General features: G+C 23.8%; 1 protein-coding gene across 1 annotated transcript in view; it reads left to right on the top strand.

Annotated features, from left to right (window-relative positions):
• The window catches only part of LOC132931838 (glycine receptor subunit alpha-2-like), a 215438-nt gene that overhangs the window by 137199 nt on the left and 57424 nt on the right, over positions 1-20815 (top strand). Inside the window, exon 3 of the mRNA XM_060997877.1 lies at positions 12170-12237. Coding sequence (XP_060853860.1) covers positions 12170-12237 — 68 coding nt within the window. The remainder of the gene's footprint in view (positions 1-12169; positions 12238-20815) is intronic.

Here is a 20815-nt window from a genome sequence, read left to right on the forward strand (position 1 = left end):
GTGACATTTATCCCACCTATGTTATTGGTACATATATGATCAGATATCTGTGATGACGTGTGGTTCAGAATGGCCTCATGCAGTTACTAATATTCCTGGATATTTTAATAAATTTGATTTCATTTCACGCAGCGTCATGACATTTTTCAATAACTTTATATTTTACAGTAAACATGTGTTCATGTGTCCATTAAATAAGCCTATTAATCCACATCTTTCTGCTCTCCCTACTTCCATACTAACAATTAAACTTAATTTTTAATAATTCTATAAATTACGTTTCACGTTACCTCACACGAAAACCAAACGACGTTAACGATGTCAAAGACAATAATAACATTTTATAGGTAACTATAATTTGCGGAAGTTTACAAACCATACAATAAATAAAGTAGGTAGGTATATTTACAATATAAAAAAAATCTAATATGTAATAACCAGATAAAATGTTATAGTCACTCACATTTGTCGATAATTTAAACGATAAGATACGTATAGATCTATTATGACGTGGAATCTCATGAAACTTTCAGGTGGAAATAAAATTATTATTATAATATCTTACTATCACTATAGGTGCGTATTTTTATACATGTGTCGATCCACAAGCTGAGCTTGGTGAGCTTTTATAATAAAATTATATACATTTTTTAATTTTTTTTATTATTATTAAAGCTTTCCACAAAAATTAAAATATCAACTCAAAGAAGGATTAGGGAGAGATTTTGGCCCGAAAAAATACAAAAATACCAAATATACAAATATATGATTAAAATCAACTCACAAAATCTGTGTACTTATAGCTTTTTACTTTTTAAAAAATTGTTTTCTATGCTTGTAATTTTATAATTTTATATTTGAGCTAATTTTATTAGAAATTCTTTGAAATAATTTTCTAAATGCATAATCATTGTGCACTAATCTACGTAATTGAATTATTTAATATTTTAACTTAAATTTTATTTTTATAATTTGAGTATAGACGTTTTAAAATGTAAATTTTTATTTATAAAAACGTTTTTCTACATTATTAAATTTATATTTGACCTAGATTTGGCTTAAATAGTATACGCATAAATCTTATTTGAAATTTCAATTCTCATTAATTTCGATTATTTGGCACAAAATAGTATATTTTTATATCTATAGTTATATCATAATTATGGAAATTTATATACAGAAATAGCTACTTTTCGAAGTTTTTGTCATATTTACTGCAATAATTAATATACAATTCATTATACAGATACATATGAATAAGTCTAAGTTACATGATTTTAACATATTTATGTACATATGTCGCATTAAAACAAATATTTATTAACATCGAACATAAAGAAACATAATTTATTTATAATACTTTAATTTAATAATTTAATCATAAGATTATATTGAATTTTCATTTGAAATCCAATTTTCGATATAATTTAATTCGTATTTTTAATTTTCAATATTGCAAATACTATTTTAAACATTGAATAAAGTTTTCGACTTGTTCAAGTGTCTAAAAGTGTCGATGTAAAGATATGCAATTAAATTTATTGAATTGCTTTATGGTATAGAATTCATATTATTATATTTTTTTTAATATAGCAGTGAATTGTACATAGTGTGCGCAATTATAATCGTTAGTTTGATTAATAAGTATCAATCAATGAAAAAAAAAAATATATAATATTTTTTACACATGACTACATGCGCTGTAATTTATTGACGTTCAATATTGTAATATCTGTTATGAATTAAAGGGTTAGGGGCTGTTTCAATTAAATATTATTCACACGTGCTATTTTGTACAAAAAAATATTTCTGTAAGCACCTATTTTTCTTTTTTTTATTGCATGTTCTAAAAAAAGTCTCGAAGCCTATCGAATTTGACAGTTCTATTGATTCGATAGCCATATTTATACACAATTTCGCAAACCCCATTTTCACCAGTCTTTTTATCCGTTTTTCCAATCTGTAATTTAATTGCGATGAAATAATAAACACAGTTAGTATACATCTAATATTAATTAACCAAGCAAACAAAAAAGAGGTACTATATAAATATATATTTCATAGTTTCCAATAATAATTGATTAATGATTATTTATATTAACAATTATGAAGCATTTCTAATATGTTAGCTCAATGACAAAGATTTCTTTGTTTAAGTACAATAATAAATTATTCTGTAAAATTCAGTAATTAATTACAGTATTATATTCATACAATGAAAATTATTTTACAAATATTTAATATTGTGCAATTTAAATAATTAAATTGCTATACGATAATATCTAGTTCCAAAAATGTTCTCATTTATATTTATATATATATATATATATAAACGTTTTCGTTCATGACAAGAAATTCTCTAATTTCAACGACTCGCAATTATTGATTAATAAATGTAAAGGTGTTGTGACATAAACTCTTAGTCATATTTAAAAAAAATAAAAAAAAGGTTATATAATATTAATTTGGCTTTCCGGTAGAAATATTTTTTCATATAAAAGGTTGAACAACTAATAAAGAACCGTGTATTTAATTTTTAAATCTAAGATATTGAAACAAAAAATTAATGAATTTTGAACTACAAAATTATTTACTAATTTTTGAGATTTTTATGGGTTTTCTAAATAATTTTTAATTAACATTTATAAAAAAAAAAGATTAAAAAAATTAAAAATTTCTCTTACTTAAAATAGCTCAAAAATAATTTGAAAATTTTATCGTAAATAGGAAACAGTAATATAAATATTGGGTGAAAAGTTCAAGTTTCTACAATTATATTCATTTTCAAGTTACATAAAAAAAAAAATCGATTTTGTCGAATATTACATTTGCGTAAAAATTCCCGCTTTTCTTAATTTTTTGTTTACTTTTCACGATTATAAATATAAGTACTTGGAATTTTTAAGTTTAACCTCTCCAAAGTACAAACTAGAGGTTTGAAAATCGAAGTTTTTATTGACAATTTATCGTGTATAATGTATTTGTACCCCAAAAAAATATTTATATAACAAATTAAATAAGATTTAAAGTGTAACTTCTAGGCTACTCCTTTTCTCAAGTAATTTTTGCTAAGTACTTATATTATTTTATAACAAATATTTTTATTGTAAAATTAGTGTACAGATTGTATATTTATGATATAAAATAAAGTAAAGAAATTAAAAATTTATAATTTTAGGAATTATAATATTTTATATTTTAACAATCTTTTTAAATACACTATTATAATATATATATATATTATCTTATAGTAATCATTTTTGATTAAAATACACAATAAGTGATTCATTAAAAAACCTACGCTCATATTTCGATAAGTAAGAACTTTTTAAAAATATTTTTCTGCATAACTTGATACAATTGCAAAACAACATTTTTGAATGACAACATACATTTTTAATTTCATAATAATATTCCGAAGCAGTTTCGATTGCTTCGAATTTGAAACGAGACACGTGTAGTCAATTAGTTATGATCTGTTTTTACTGGTGTGGGGGGGGGGTGAATTCCGTTTTAATACTGTTTAACATTAATATAAGATATTATTTGAAACGTATCGTGTTGAAAAATTACTATAGATTTCTCATAAGAATAAACTATCATTGTGTTATGCCAGAAGAAAATGTCACTAACAGGAAATTGCCCACCCGTCTACACCTATTCCGGTAATGCACGTGATTTTGACGTTAACATATAAGGACCCACGTCCATTTCACATGGCCAACAGAGCTACGCGAACACGTTTACGCACATAATAATATAGTAATATGTCACGTAACCATTGGCCATGTATACATATTACCTATTTACCACTAAGGGTGTATATTAGTTGCCACGTCGTCGATAATTTATACTCGTAACAAGGGTGTATGTAAGGTATCTATTATGTTATACTCGTTTGTTTTACGCGTCTGTATTTGTTATTATTATTGTTTTCGGTATTCAGTGGCTTTGTTTCAAAAGTGAGACAACATCAGCCCTTTAATAAAATCAAAATACAACTAACGTTTTGTTTCTGTCTTAACGGATTAAATCTCTCCTATTGTTCAAAATAATAAAATTAATACGAAAACAAATGTTAATATACTCAAACGCCCATTAAAGGTGTCCACTGTAAAAATGTAAGAAGTGATAAAGCAATGAATAGTTTTTATATAGCTAAATAAACGTAATAATCCCCCGACATCACGATAATGAAAATTACAAATCTTGAAAATTGTATATACACAAGCTATGACTTAGCAGAATATAGTATCTTCAAAGATTAATTAACCGCGATAAAAATACGAAGTCTTATAAATATACAACGGAAATGTTTAAGTCATGTGGATATCAATCAAACGTCGGTAATCATTTTAAACCGATTACGACAACAGCCGTCGGGGCTGCTTTAAAAATAGTAGGTACAGGTGAAACTTCCGTCGTCTCCTCCTCATTAACTTTTGGAATTACATTATACACGCGGACGAGATTTCGCGAGCTAATAATATTGGCATGCGTGTACAATAATATTTTATATAATATGTTCTATTTGCCCGTTTTCCGAAATAATATAGCAGTAGCAGAAAATGTAATGATGCGATCGTCATTTGGACGAACGAGTGGAGGAGGGCGACGCTGAGAGAGGTCTTTGGCTATATTTCCCAAAGGAAATCGTTGGTTCATAAGTTTTATGTACAAAGTCGAAGAAAACGCGCATATAAAATCTTCGTAAAACGCCGCACGCGTGTGCATATGAAACAGAGCGGAAATCAAAATACACAGTAGATTATAATACTCTCAGACAGCCTATATGCCACCACGGCTGTCGTTGTTGATCGTACACACGTCATAACATCGTGTATCCCGCCCACTTGTAGATCACACGATAAAGTCAAGTATAATTTTTCGAATTTAAAATATATATTAAATATTTATACGGCACGTTATTTCTAAAAAGCTATACTGTACGTTAGATCGCAATGTTGACAAGTGTAAACTTTCCATAATACATCGTGAGATGGTATTTTTTTTTATATATACATAAACATATGCCTTTCGTAATTTATACCATATATTATTAAAATGATAAATTACAAATATCGTTGAAAATAAATTACATAATATAACTAATTTAACTTTTTATTTTTTTTGTAACTAACAATATTTTTCAATCAGTGCACACCATGTGTTGTTTTGTTCAAATTCTTAATAATGTATACGAATAGAATATATCGTATTGTATAATAAATAATAACGAAATAGTGATGAAAATCTGGATTTAAACTCATTCAACAATGTATATGACAAATAAATTTAAAATATCATTAGTTTTAAAATTGATTTGAACTATGGTTATAATAAAAATTCGAAAAAAATAAAACGTTCTTTTAAAATACAATACATAAATATCTATTGCAACCTTACGGTTTTTATAATAAATAATTTTAAATAGTTTTAAAAATGTATAAAAAATTATATTTTTATATTTATTTACCCTTGAGCCACTATTAAGTATTAACTAAATTATTTCATATATTTATATTAATAAACCGCCTATGTATTCATATTATACATGGCGCATATTTTCTTTCTTAATTTTTATTTTACCAATGTGCCAAATATTAAACCATAAATACTTATTATTTCTAAAATAGTACATACGCCTAATAAAATAACAAATTTTAAAAATAGTCAAAATACCGAAATAATAGTGCTGTATCTATGGATTAAATTTTATATATTGTTTATGTCAAAATATCACATAAAGTAAAATTTATAATTATTTACAAAAATACACTTTAAGTAGTCCATAAATATATATATAAAAAAAAATTAAAATGTATTACAATTGTTAGTTAGGTAACATAAACTCCCAACTAAATTCTTTGACACTAATCATTTGTACTTGGCTTTTTTAATAAAAATATGATTTAAAATTAAAAAATAAATTATCTCCATGAAAATTGTATTAGGTGTTTTCCTATTTTATTTTCATCCCTATATATATAAATTTGAATAAATAATTAGATATATTTGCACAACATACTGTGAACATTCATATAAAAAAATTAATGTTTATTTATACACGCGTATATAAAAAAATAAACCTCCAATTCTACAGAAAAAATTGAAAACTGACGAGTTTTGAATAAAAAATTTCTATGTCAACCACAGATCCAATTTTTTTTTTACAATTAAACGGTTCATGAATCAGAATAAACATATTTATTTATTATGGTAAAAAAAAGTTAGAGTTATATGAACAAAAATTAATTAAAAAAACTGAAAACATTTACAAATCATAAATTTTGGCTAATGCGAACCTCAAAAATTCAATAAAATGTATCCGATTTAGTACATACGAATATAATATGTTGTTTACAATAAACGTACTTGTTAAACTTGTTCCATATAAATGTTGAGCATAGTGCTATCATCTACAAAATCTTACTAATAACAATAATCTTATCAATGAATTAAATACTTATCTTAAATTCCAAATAACCACCGAACTAACTCAAATCATTGCACTGAATAATTCTTTACCTTCTGAAAATGAATTCTTAAATTAAAAATTACAGTATAATAAATATTTTTTACCCTGAATAAATTTCATAAATTTTAAATATTCAAAGCAAATTAACTGGAGTTGGGGAAAGCAATTTGAAAAATGGCCTGATCGATAACAAGTGGGCAAAATAACAAATCCAAATCAATTTTCAAAAGTGTAATCTTATTACTAAAAATAATCCACTTGACAAACTTGCATCACCCATCTTGATAATAATCTAATAATCTTTATTTTGGTTTGCTGTCAAAAAGAATATATCAAGGATTTTTCGTCACAGAAATCTAATTACAACACATTTTATTTTCTATCTACTATTAAGTTTTGAAATTATAAAAATAAATGAAGAGAGGATTACAAGGTTAAGTACCATTATGGTTTTATGTGTATATTTTTATTTGTCCCTATGATTAAAAAAATTACTAAACATTTTTTACTTCTGACTCCCCAAAGCACCAACTAGATCCAATAGATCCAATTAGCTACCTGTAGAAACTAACCCCATTATTAAAAATTGAAACATTTTAATGCCACAAACGGTAATAACAGGGACAAAAAAATAACTAAAACTAAAAATATAATTTTAAAAAGGGGGAAGCAGTATCCTGTACCGCTATATGCTGTACTGTCATATAGGTCACTATTATAAATATTTTAAATTTTAATTCATGTTGATATAGATACAATTATATAGGAAAAACGATTCTGAGTGGAAACGTTCTATCAAACTATATCACCAACTGATATGTTTTTTTTAATAAAGCCATTAAAGTAAATTGTTTTACTTTTAGTATTATAATTATTTTCAAAAATATTGAATTTAATATATTATTAGTATTTAATTATTATAATAATATAATACCATATTTTATCAACTTATATAACACAAAATGTAATAACATAATTCTGTAATAAATACCATAAAACAGTAAAAATAAATTCAAAGTATCTATAAACAGAAAATATTTTAAAATAAATCAAAAATATTATTACATAATATAAAAAAAATCATAAAAATATTATACATATAATAGTTTAAGTTCCCACAAAAATGTTTTTAAATTGTTACAAAATAATTATCATATCATTATTAATCAATTAAATAAGTAATTTCGTCCAAATTGGAATTTACAATGTCTCTAAAAAAATAATTATTTTTATAATTTTTTTAGATTTTATGGTTTCAGTATAACCTATTTATGAAGAATTTTTATTAAATTTTCAAAACTAAGATACAAAAAGAAATTTTTTATACATTTTAAACTTCGAAATAGCTTGCAATTTTTGCAAATTTGTCGAATTTGTCAAAATTCTAACTTAAAGTATACATAATAAAAAAAATTGTGCCAATATATTTTTAATTATTTTATACGGATATAAGAATAAAATGTATGGGATTTTGTATTAAATTTTCAAGAGTTTTGACCAAGCAAATAAATTTTTAATGACATTTATAGAAGAAAAAAAATTAATTTGAATATTATATCATAATATAATGCAAACGATAATATAAACATTTAGTGAACATTTCAAGTTTTTACGGTTATTCGTTATTGAGTTACATCAAAAAAATAAAATCGATTATGTCAAAAAATGATTTGCGTAAACATTCTTGTTCTTCCTTAATTTTTTATTTGTTTTCCCCGTTTAGAAAAATAAGTACTGAGAATTTTTAAATTTGCCATCTTCAAAGTACAGTTAGATCCAAATTAATAACTAAAACCATCCACAAAATTTTAAATCGAAGTATTTTATCGATTGCTTATCAGTTATCATGTAAATATACAAAAAAAAATAACAATATAATTATAATATTTACTAAATAGGTATATTATTGATATTATATTTTTTACGGTTTGTATCCCAAATGGTGCCCTACTATCTATATCATAATATTGTATGAAAGCATATTATTATTGTTCGTTATTTTACCGTAAAAAAGAATATTATCACGAGACCGTGGACACCGACTATAGAGGTGGTTTTGTAAATTAAACGAAATTCTCCTGATACGAATGTGCACTATAAAATAATATTATGCACATACCTATTATGTATTTCGCTGCGTTGCGAATACCGTCCATTAGACAATTAGAACATCTGTCTGCGCGGTGTTTGGTCCGAAATGAATTATTAGTCCCCAGTTGAATATGTTATCAGTTCCGCGTAGGTATTTAGAATAATGTTTTCCTCGGTAAATTCACAATACATTTTATTTACTGCAACTGCCCCGCAATTAATAGCTATCAAACAAGTACTTTAAATATTTTCGAACGATTTTTTTTTTTTATCTATTTACCTCTTTTTATATAATTATTTGTATAATTATAGGCACATCGATGACTTTTATTGCATTCATCATTTTACAATAGATATTATTTCAACATTATTTAGGAATAATCAGTTGAAGTTTTACCATTATTAGAACATAAATAGTATTTTGTTTATAATATTAAATATAATGTTTCCATAAATGTCAAAGTTTTTATATAAGATTTAAAAACATTTATACTTTATAAACATAACAAATCTAATAGGTACTGACTGGTGGATTTAAAAAATACCAACTTTTTGACAAAATTTTAGATTTCAATTAATCGATAATATTATTATCTGTACACTTTCGACAAAGGTATATTATATAATATTAATTTAATAATTGTAAATTCAATTCAGAAACAAATTATAAGTTACTATTGTATAGAATAAATACCCTATTAAATTAATAATAAATTATATAAAATTGCAATAACAATTAATTAAATATTAAAAGTTCTGCCTCCTGAGACAATTGACAATTGTTCTTGAAACTCTTTTCACCCAATTTTGACCTTTGGAATTTATTTAAAAGACGTGAGATTTTTAATTGCTTATGTCTAAATTATTTTTAGACCCCTGTTATAAAAATACGATTATTAATTACCAATGGATTATATTCTACCATTTTCTACCATTCGACAGGCAATATAATGGTTTGACTATAAAAAATATTTTCGTAAAAAATAATACCGATTCGCTGCGAGTAAACATTGCACGTACTATTATATCGTCGTCTTATTCGAGTAAACAATGTTTGCTGACAATATTATTTTGATTCGCAGCCACTGTTAACTATTATGTACCTACGTGGTTCATGGTATTTGTCGTTTTTGAAGTGCACAATATTATTAAACATGCATTGTCACGTTTAATATTACATAATGTTATATACCTATATTATATTTATCTCAACCTTTTGATATGTTAAGTTCAACGAAAACAAATAACATCCAAACGTCAGGATTTTAACGAGTACTTTGAGGCCACAGTGTATTTTAACGTTTAGCATATTGTTTCATACATTATAATTGGCAATGCGGTAAGAAAGCCTGAGTTCTCCTTTCAGTAAACACAATATTTATATTGTATATTATATTGCAGGTCGGAGAAAATTGAATGTATACTGTTATTAACTTATTTTTATAACATGGTTAATTTGAATGTTCTGACATCTTCCCCTTATTGATTACTCTTATTTATTATTTCAATATACATGCTTATATTATAGTTGTGTATAGTTTTAATATACAATATAGTTTGCATAATATCTCTTTTAATTTACAAACCAAGATATTTTTTCCTCCTAAAATATTTTTCATTATACTTTTCGTATATTCGATATATATCAAGCCTATATCGATCAAGTGGGTTTTACTTTGATTAACTATATGAAACTATACCATATAATAATGTATAAAAGTATCAATTACCAATATAATTTCAATATATTATTATCTAACTTTTATTTTTCGAAAAGTTCTTTTATTATGACGTGATACATGAATGTATCTTATTAATTATTTTTAATAACTTCTTTATTGAGTATCGCATTTCTATTAGATTGTTTGATTGTGGAAGTACCTACCTACTTTATTTGACGCATCTCTAGGATATATTTTTATATTAATATAAATTAAAATTGAGTTCGTACAATTTGTATTCTAAATAATAGCTTTATAATTATAATTCAATTGAATATTCTCTGTTAGAATTAAAGCTAAATTACCACAGATAAATTCCATTCAAGCAATTTAGAGATGTAAATATTCATTATTAAATTTACTTACATTTATATATATAATCTTTTTAAGGTTTTTGAAAATTACTAACAATTTGTATTACTATTTTTACTCATTTTACCAATAACGAAAACGTTAAACAATTATTAAGTATTTGAAATTGATTACACTTATCAAAAGAAAACAATATCCACTCCAAAATTAATGTATAAAGCATAATTTGTTAATAATCATATTATGTTAATTTAAAAACAATTTACTATTTACAACATTTAAAGACTAAACAGTAATTGACATCCAAAGTCCGGTTCGTTTAAGATTTAATACATTATTATTATTTAAACTTATAAGGATTCACTTAATCTAGTTTTTAATATAAATATATATACAAAAAATAATAAATTAAAACATGTGCGTATACTTTAAACTTTATAATAATATATTTGATATTTAATTTCTATTATCTAAAGTTCAGTAGAAATTATAATTTATAATAAACTTATTTTTGTAATTATTATAACCAAAACAAAAATAAGATAAGATTGTAGACTTAAATATTTATGTTTTAAACCTAATAAATTTTAATAAATTTATTAAAAAATGTTTGTAAAATATTTTCTAAAACAACTATTGTTTTGAATATGATTTGAGATGCAAACCACTTGTGAATTTACCATAATTATATACATCCAAAATAATTTAAATACGTGCAAATAACTGTGTTTCATTTAATATGTTATATTTAATATGCCATATGCCATACACGATTTCAGCAAAAAAAATAGGATTTTTTTAAATAAAATAAACACATTTCAACTCTTATAAAAATATCAATAGGTATAAAACAATTACTCGTGTATCACATGACGCGTTACATCCTGTTTATAAATTAAGTCTTTGATTTAAGCTGTAATCCATATGACAACTTTTAACACAAGTATTTTTTTGGAACATGCGAGTGCAAATTTAAGTTTTTGATAAATTGTTTTAAGATGCTTTATTACAAAATGGTAAAATTATTTAAAATTATTTTTATGTTTTTTGTGTGTCTTCTCAATTCTTATAGTGCATTCTGTACAAGCAGAACTGTAGATTAATATTTCTAACATTTCAATTTCTATGTTTAAACCTAAATCATTTGTAATTTTTTTTTTTTATGATCATTTTTAATTTTTAATGTAAAAAAAGAACAAGAATATTAAGTGCCTGTGTATAATATTGTACATGTTACGTATCTACAACTTTAAGTTAATTGAACGTAGTTACGCTATATTATACGATATGAACGGGATTAACCTGTCTTGATTGATTTAAAGTGAAACTATTTTTAAATGACCAAACTTATATACTTATTCCTATTTAGGCAGTTTATTTGATAATTTACTTCAGTCATCAAAAAAAAAAAAAAATTATTATTTTAACTTGTGTTTATCCTTCTCGAGCTATATTCTTCAGTGACAAGAATAAATATTATTATAACTATACTTTTAATTAATATAATAATAAACTTTCTACTGTATTATTCTTTATAATATATGTACAAATATATGTTTTTTTACAGATAATGCTACTACCGTTCATTGCGAGTTGTACATCCGGAGTTTTGGATCCATTAGCCCAGTTACTATGGTGAGTACTCGTAAAACGCCTAATGTATTTAAGTTACCTATGACTATTGACTATATTATATTTATATTAAAAACTATATTTGGTGATTTCAAATTTATTAAATAATTATTACAAATATAATAATTTATTTAAAAAAAAATGTAAGGTAATAATGCATCACCGAATTTTATGTTAAATTAAATGTCTATCTAATAAACCTAACCTAAGTTAATACATTTTTAAACTTAATAAATTAATAAGTACACAACTAAGCCATATGTCTTGTCTAATGGAATATCAACTATATATGTAAACCCAGGGACATTGTCATACTTCTCATACCATTATAGTTTATAAGCATAAAGGAATTATTAATATAAACTGTTGAAACCAACAAAAGGGTTTAAACAATGTGTTTATAGTGTAGGTAGTAATACTTATGCTACATTTAGTGTAATATTGAATAAAATTTTAGAATTGTATTATAAGTAATATTATATAGGACAATAGATATATTAGCATAATATCTGCCTAATATTATATGTATACTTCTCACATTCATAATAATATGTCAATATGTGTATTGTGTAATAATTATATTAAAACGCTATAGTAAACGTAATAAGTAAATAGTAATAATATCAATAAAATAAACATTTTCTATTTTATTGACTACAAATATATTTATTTATTTTTTTTGTTTTTATTATTATTAAATACTTATACGAAGTTAAATTTGTATTTAAATATACATATTTAGTTACACTACTATTTATATTATTTCATGTATAAATTAAAACTGTACTTTATTGTATTTAGTATTTAGTTCCATTCATTTTCTTTTTACAAACTTTTTAAAATATATTCTTGATATAAACAATTTAAAATTATCTTGCATAAAAAATTGTACAATAGCTTTTCAATAAAAAGGTAATAACATTATTTGAAATACCTCTATCTTTAATAGACTTTAATACTCAATTATTAAAATTTAGCATAAATTACCAAAACAAAAATTAAACATTACTACTTATCTGCTGTATAGTTTACTATTCTTGGAATTATATTTAATTTAATAAACTATATGAAACTAATTTTTAGTCAAAATCAATAGAATAATGTACTATTTAACAGTAAAAATTTGAAAGTTTATGAAATTTTAATTATCCAAATGATTCGTACAAATACCATGATTGAATATAATAGGTTTTTTAAGATTGTTTTGGGCGTTAATTAAAATATATTAAAATGAACCATAATATTTGTATATTAAATTCTTTAGATAATATTTTTCACTGTTAAATAGAGTGATTACAATTTTTGTGAATAACATATTACGTCATAAAATGAGGTAGTACATTGTTTTGAATTAAAAAAAATATATTTCTAGTATACTTCAATCATTATCGTTAGATACGATGTACAAAATAAACTCATCGATTTCGTTTGTAAAGAAAAAATGTTGTGTGTTCATAAAATTATAAATTATCATTATCTCATAATCTTACTAATTTTTAACACTTAGTACCTGTATAATACTATTATAATATAATAATTATAATAATAAGTCATACTATTACAGTAAATAACACTCTGCGTAAAATTTAAAAATGAAATGTCATGCATTAAATACATAAGATACACTGTGTATCCATATAAATAATAAATGAAGTTCTTGTAAGTTTCTATATATATATATAATTTGGAAGATATTATTTATTTTTATTTGAAATGCTAAAATTATACTGCGTTGAAGTGTATTCAATAGAAGAAGACTTTTTCATTCAACCTCAATCAACTCAACACCCATCACACAACACAAAACACTTATACTTACTGTAAAAATAATATTTTATAAATTGTGTACGTAATACAATATGAAAGTAAAAAAAGCTAAAATGATAACTTTAAGCATACCTGCATGTACGGCTAATGGCTAAATTATGAATTATGGCTTTCTCATTCTCGATAGCTATATATTTTTATGACTTAACTATGATTTAAAAATGTTTGCCATAATAATTTTGATAAACAAGACGTTTATCTTTATACTAATGAGTACTGATGAAACAAAAGCGTTTTAGCAAAAGCAGTTTAACCGTAAGCAAATATTGAACAAGAGTAATTTCCATGTCATTAAAGTGCTCTTTAAAATATTTTGATCGACTCTGGATATTTAAAATGTCTTTAAGATTTCCTCTACCGTAAAAATGTACATCCCGGATATTACGATTTTCATCTTCGCTGTGCATCATATTGTTCCTTATTTTTTATTAATTACCCTCGAAATCCACGTACTTGACATGGAAATTGTAATTTAGTATCGAATTTATTGGTTTACTACTTAAAGGTAATTAACCAATAAGTTTAGGATTCGTTCATTATTAAATCAAGTACACTTAACTAATACACTGGATGAAACCTATCCTCTAGTCTACTTTGGTTGTACCACCAACGAATTACGATTGAAGTCATTACCGACAATCGGATAATGGTGATAAATGATAATGGATGTTACGTCCATCAGCCGGACACGTATTTGTTGTTGAATAACCCAGTGTAGATTGCCTACACTTTCAGAATGTGTGTCATGTAGCTTATCTACATAATTACCATTGAAGCCCATTCTTACTCATCGACAAATAATACATCTCTGGCTCTTTTAAAATACACGAATATTACATTAATCGTATTGGCAAACAATCATCACAAACAAACGACATCTAATGATCAGATGGAATTGCATTTTTATCTTTACCCGTGCACAGGTACACTTGTACACCACTACAGTTTTTTTTTGCTTCTCTGAAAATCATGACGAGACTATACAATCCGTACGTGCTTGGGGTTCAAAAAGGAACGGCCTTGTGATTACCGTTTACTTAATCTACACCTGCCAGGATGCCGAACAGCTTTACGAAAATAGTTTCTAAATGGTAGGTTCGTCTCTTGTTCATCCGCCCAAAAACCATTTAAAAATAGAGATTTTAGGTTTCGACCAAAATAATTTACGTTTTGTCTTTAGTCATTAACGATAATTTCCTTAAAATATGTATATAGCCGTGTATGTCCATACATAAATGTGATACCAAAAATGGCTACAGGTAGCAAAGTATATATAAGAGTATATAAGTGTATAAGTATATATAAGAGCCTACTATTTGCCATATTTTTCATAATTGTGCACATTACAATATATTCAGTTGACTTCCATTTATATAATCTAATATACTTAATTATAATAAATTATAGTTATAGGTGAATTGCAAAATTGCGAATAATTTATAATGTATACTGTCAAAAACGTTAGGACATATACAAAGTTAACCATACAGACACAGGACTATGACATAGTAACTACACAATGTACAATTATTAATTAAAATACCATGCATTATTTTCATTTCATAAAAAATATCCTTAATTATAATCAAAACGTTATTTTAATAACTATTAAAATGTAAATTATCCAAATTATAATGTCTGTTAATGACTTTACGTGCTTCACGTTCCACTTGATCGCTATTTTAAAATATATATCAGCTAAATTACAAGTATCCTTAAAGGTTCAAAAGTAAAATTGATTTTTTATCTATTTTGTGATTTGTAAATCTGAGTCTAATATATATAATATATATTGTATATATTATTATAAATAATACAGTTGTTCGTAAATAAAAATGAGTTATCTGATGTTTCAATTATTTCTGTTATAGCCACTAGTTGCAATTGGTAATATTGATGGTATTTAACCATCATATTCTTTAACATTGTACAGCGTACTCTATACAACAAATGATAATATCGTATCGTAGAGAATATATCTATTCCATCTGAAGCTTTCTACGAAATGACACACATTTATTCTCGACGTTTTCTAGCCCTAACCTATCTAATTTACCTAACTTCATCTAGCTCTCAATGAACAATACATTCTCACCAAAATAAATATATACTTTTCTTTACACCAAACCATTTTTTCATCGTCCATTTGAGTAAATTACTAAAGTAGGTACTAACTAAAAAAAAAATTAGAATACAATTACTCAAAATTATTAAATTTAATTTGATTCATGTGAAAAAATTCATTAGATAATTTTAGTATAATACTATCTAAAAATACACTTCAAATTACACGATATGGCATATACCTATATTGTATACAAATACCATATTGCCATTATATTGGATATTAACGTATTACATAATGTAATTGTGTTTCATCCACTAATATTAAAAATGAGTGGTTTGTTATTTGGTTTAGAATAATCCTTTTGTGTTATTTTTAATACTAAAGTGAATTAACTTATTATCAAATTTAAAGTTAAAAATACAATATAGAGAGCTCAATGTAGGCTTTTTTATATTTTATCTTTAAAGCGAATTATGAGTATTTTAATATGTACAATGTCAAATTAAAACATAAAAAATCTACAAGGATGAACCCTTGACAATATTCTTAATTTTAAATTTGATAATCAGCCAATTCACTATAGGTAATAGTATAATATTAAAAATAATATGTTTAATGGGTTATGCACGTAGTATGTGCTATGCTATAGCGTTAGGTAGTAAAACGAAGACAACACACGTCTATGGGTATAAAATTATCTAAATCTTCAATTTGAATTTTAAAATACGAATTATACGAATTATATGAATTTATAACACAATCATACCTATTAATTATTTCTAATCGGACTAAAAGAATGAATATGTATTATATAATAAATATAATTTATAAAATCATATTATCTTAACAGATCTGCACAGTCATTAAATATAAATTTAATAATGAGTATATTAATTATAAGTGTAAATACGACATAACCTTAATTATTAAGTAATAATTATTATAGTTACAATAATGGTTAGTCCCTTTAATTAGTTTTAATATGTTTATCTAATTCGATATACTTACAAATATATGGTTCATAAATACGATATATAATATAATGTATTTATTTGTTATTATTAGATAGGTATACATTTATAATGTTTCTATTGATGTGGGTTAAACTCAATTTCTTGTGTTTGTCTTTTTTGGCAACACAATTCTGTACGTTTGCCAATGTATAGATACAATTTCACTTTCAGTATAAAAAACAAACTAATACACACGGAATTGAATGCAATATATTATTCATATTTACAAATAGCTTATAAATAGGTTATGTATTTTGATTTTCATCGCATCCGTTTACAGGAAATTTAACCACAAATTAATACATTAATTTCATTATAAGAACCGTATTTGTCAACTTTCAAATTAAACCCACACGGTCATATATACTTAACCTAATAAAAATTAATCCTATCATTATTATTTTATGAAAAAAATGACAGGTTATTATTCAGTGAAAAATTATAGGACTTATCATCCATTAAATATTGAGAATAATTATTTATATGTAAATATTGCTTTTTCATCCAAATTAGAATATGGATTAATTATGATCACCATAATTTTATTTTCCTTGATAATCTTTCACATTTTTCATAATTAAATTTATAAGTAATTTATTATATATGAATATAATATATTCTAATTACCTTAAAGTATGTGTCCTTTATTTTTAATATTCAGGAAACTAAATAACTCACTAGTTTTTTTTTTTTAATATTTTATTAAATTAAATAAAAACACATTTAAGTATTTTTATGCAATGCATTTTAAATAAACTTTAAAAATATTTAATAAAAAATAAGATCAAATAGAATATAAGTTTTTTTTTTTAAATAGTTATTAATATCTATACAAGGATAAATTTCTCGTCAAAATATTAAAATTAAATCAAAATTGAAAAAAAAATTTACTCAAGCTTATTAAAAATGTAACGTATATAAAATTTAATAAAAATTAATATTTCCCATTTTTTTCGTCAATTACGTTTTTAATCAGACATGTTCATCGTCCAAATTGATATAACATAATATTTATCGTTTTGCATAAACACTTAGTCATTATCCATCACTATTCACCAAATATCAATTTAATTATTTTTGTTATTGTGTTGTATAGTTGCAGTTCATAATGCTTTTTAAAATAATAACTTAAAATCGACTCCAAACATTGTGTTTTTTTAAATAAATGAGAAACGATTACTTGGCCCACCAAGAAATTTTTTTTTATAGCTCTCGATAAAAAAAATGCTGGTTATCACTGATTTAGATTAAAGATTTATGAAGGTAGTTACAAAAGTTTAAAAGTGTATCAATGTATGTATATTTCTTGTCCAGATTGTAAATTAACTTGTGATAAATAATAATAATAAACAAACATAAAAGTGTATATTATAAAATAAGTATACCCCATCATCGAGTTCATAGAACAGAGTACCCTTTGTTTAAATAGGTATTACTGCCTTTTAATAAGAATTAGCTGATTGAAATAATCATTTAGTGGATTTTGGGCATAATATTATTATTTGTATATAAAAATATACATTTATTTTAAAACTATAAAACATCATCGTAAATTAAATCCTTATCCATGAATAGGCGCAAAAAAAATTAAATCGAAGGAGCTTTAACAACAGCATTTTTTCTCTCGGAATATAAACTAGGTAAGCAAGTGTTCAGTGCCTTATCCTACTTAACTCCTTTCAATGACAACTTAATTAAAATTAATACACTAACATTTACATTTCATTTTATAGCATTAATGATTTCAACACACGTTATTTTATCAATATTGTAAAATGTATACAGATTAGTTTACTCTATAAAGTATTGAAGAGATAAAAGTATTGTATTGTAAATTTGATGATAACATTCAGATTTGGCATGGTTCTTAATAAAAGTATATATTACTTTGTTCATTATTTATGTATTAATATTAGTAAATAGTAGTATACGTATGTCTACTTAGTAAAAATAATTTTTTATAGATCATAAGAAAAAAAGATTCACAATGACTTTTAAATAGTCATTTTCAATTGCTATTTATAAACTTCCATATTCATTTGCTGACCAACACTCGTTGTTGACAATAAAATTAATACCTCAATATACTATGGTATATAGAAATTTCCAATTCTAACCAAAAATAATTTAATGATTTTTAATTTAAATAATTTCAAACATGATAATATATTTATGTGACCCAATTACTGATTAGTTATAACTGCATACAATTACAAATATTAAATAATTAATAAATATTATAAAAACAATTATTTCGGAAAATTAAGTTAAAAAATTTTCAATAAATATCTCTACTCTCTCCGAAATCTAAACTATTTAATAGATAATTAAAAACTTGCTTAAAATTTATCTTCATTTTATCATAAATTATATTTATAAGCTAAAAAATTATAAAATAAAAACATTAATACGATTAGCTAGATTATTAAAATAGTTTTAAAAAAATAATAATAATAATAATAACAGATTATTTTGATGAATAAGTAAGTAAAGTAATTATAATATACTTTTGGAATTTAATTATTTTCAAAGTAAAGTTTAAGAAAAAATTGTAAGATATTTATTTTATAAATATTAAATTAAACAATATATTTAACTATTTTATGTTTTTTTATTCAGAGAAATAACCCTTGGCATTACGACTATTGTGAATTACTTTTATATATACACACACAATGTTTTTTTTTGCGTTAGCGAGGGTGACATTTTTTTTTTTTTTGTAGAATACAATACTTACTGCAATATTATAACAGTGATTTTAATGATGAATTTACATAGAATCATTATTGCTTGAATAATAATACTAATTAGATAATGGACTGGTCTTATTTACTTTCAAATATGTCGTTAAATAATTTTTTCAATACTTAACATGAAGTAAAGTTTAGTATGTGTCGCATTCACTCAAATATAATTTTACCAAAAGTTTTTCATTCTTACTGACGTATTACTAAGTTATTACAATACCAAACAAATATAATTTATGTCAATAATATGGTTTTAGATATTCTCTATACGTACAATAAAACCAAATTTTCGAACTAAAATCGAGTTTCAAACTACCTTAAGATCGAAAATATATTGTAATTATAAAGTCCTTGGTATGTGGCCAGAAACACTTAATATATAACTTAGCCAACTTGCTTACCTGTTTGAATATTCTCTTATTAATATTGCGTAGTTAATTTTAAATAAGTGTTGTATTATTAAAAATTTACTTTTGTCATTTGTGTTCGTAAAGTTGTTTGTATAAAAACGTATTCGTATCAATATCTTAACACATTTGTTTAAATATTATAATATTTATTATAATGTTATGTTAATTTCAATATTAAGAACTTACAGAAAATAATATTAGTCTTATACTATACAACGTATAAAATGGTGTAGTCCTGTAATGACCGTATAACTTAAACTGGTTCTAAATTTCGAACTATCCCCAACAAAATATCCCTGGAAAAACATTCCATGGTAAAATATAATTATAACAATAAATATTATACATTTTTTAAAAATTCTATACTAAAAATAAAATAATAAAACAATACAATTATTATTATACGTTTAATAAAAATTGTGTAATATTTATTAAACTCGAACCATTTTTAAAAATTATAAATATTGATAGATTGAAACAAATAATTACGACTTTTAAATAATCATAGTCCCCATA

Source organism: Rhopalosiphum padi, chromosome 1 (genome assembly GCF_020882245.1).
Source record: "Rhopalosiphum padi isolate XX-2018 chromosome 1, ASM2088224v1, whole genome shotgun sequence".
Lineage (NCBI taxonomy): Eukaryota > Metazoa > Arthropoda > Insecta > Hemiptera > Aphididae > Rhopalosiphum > Rhopalosiphum padi.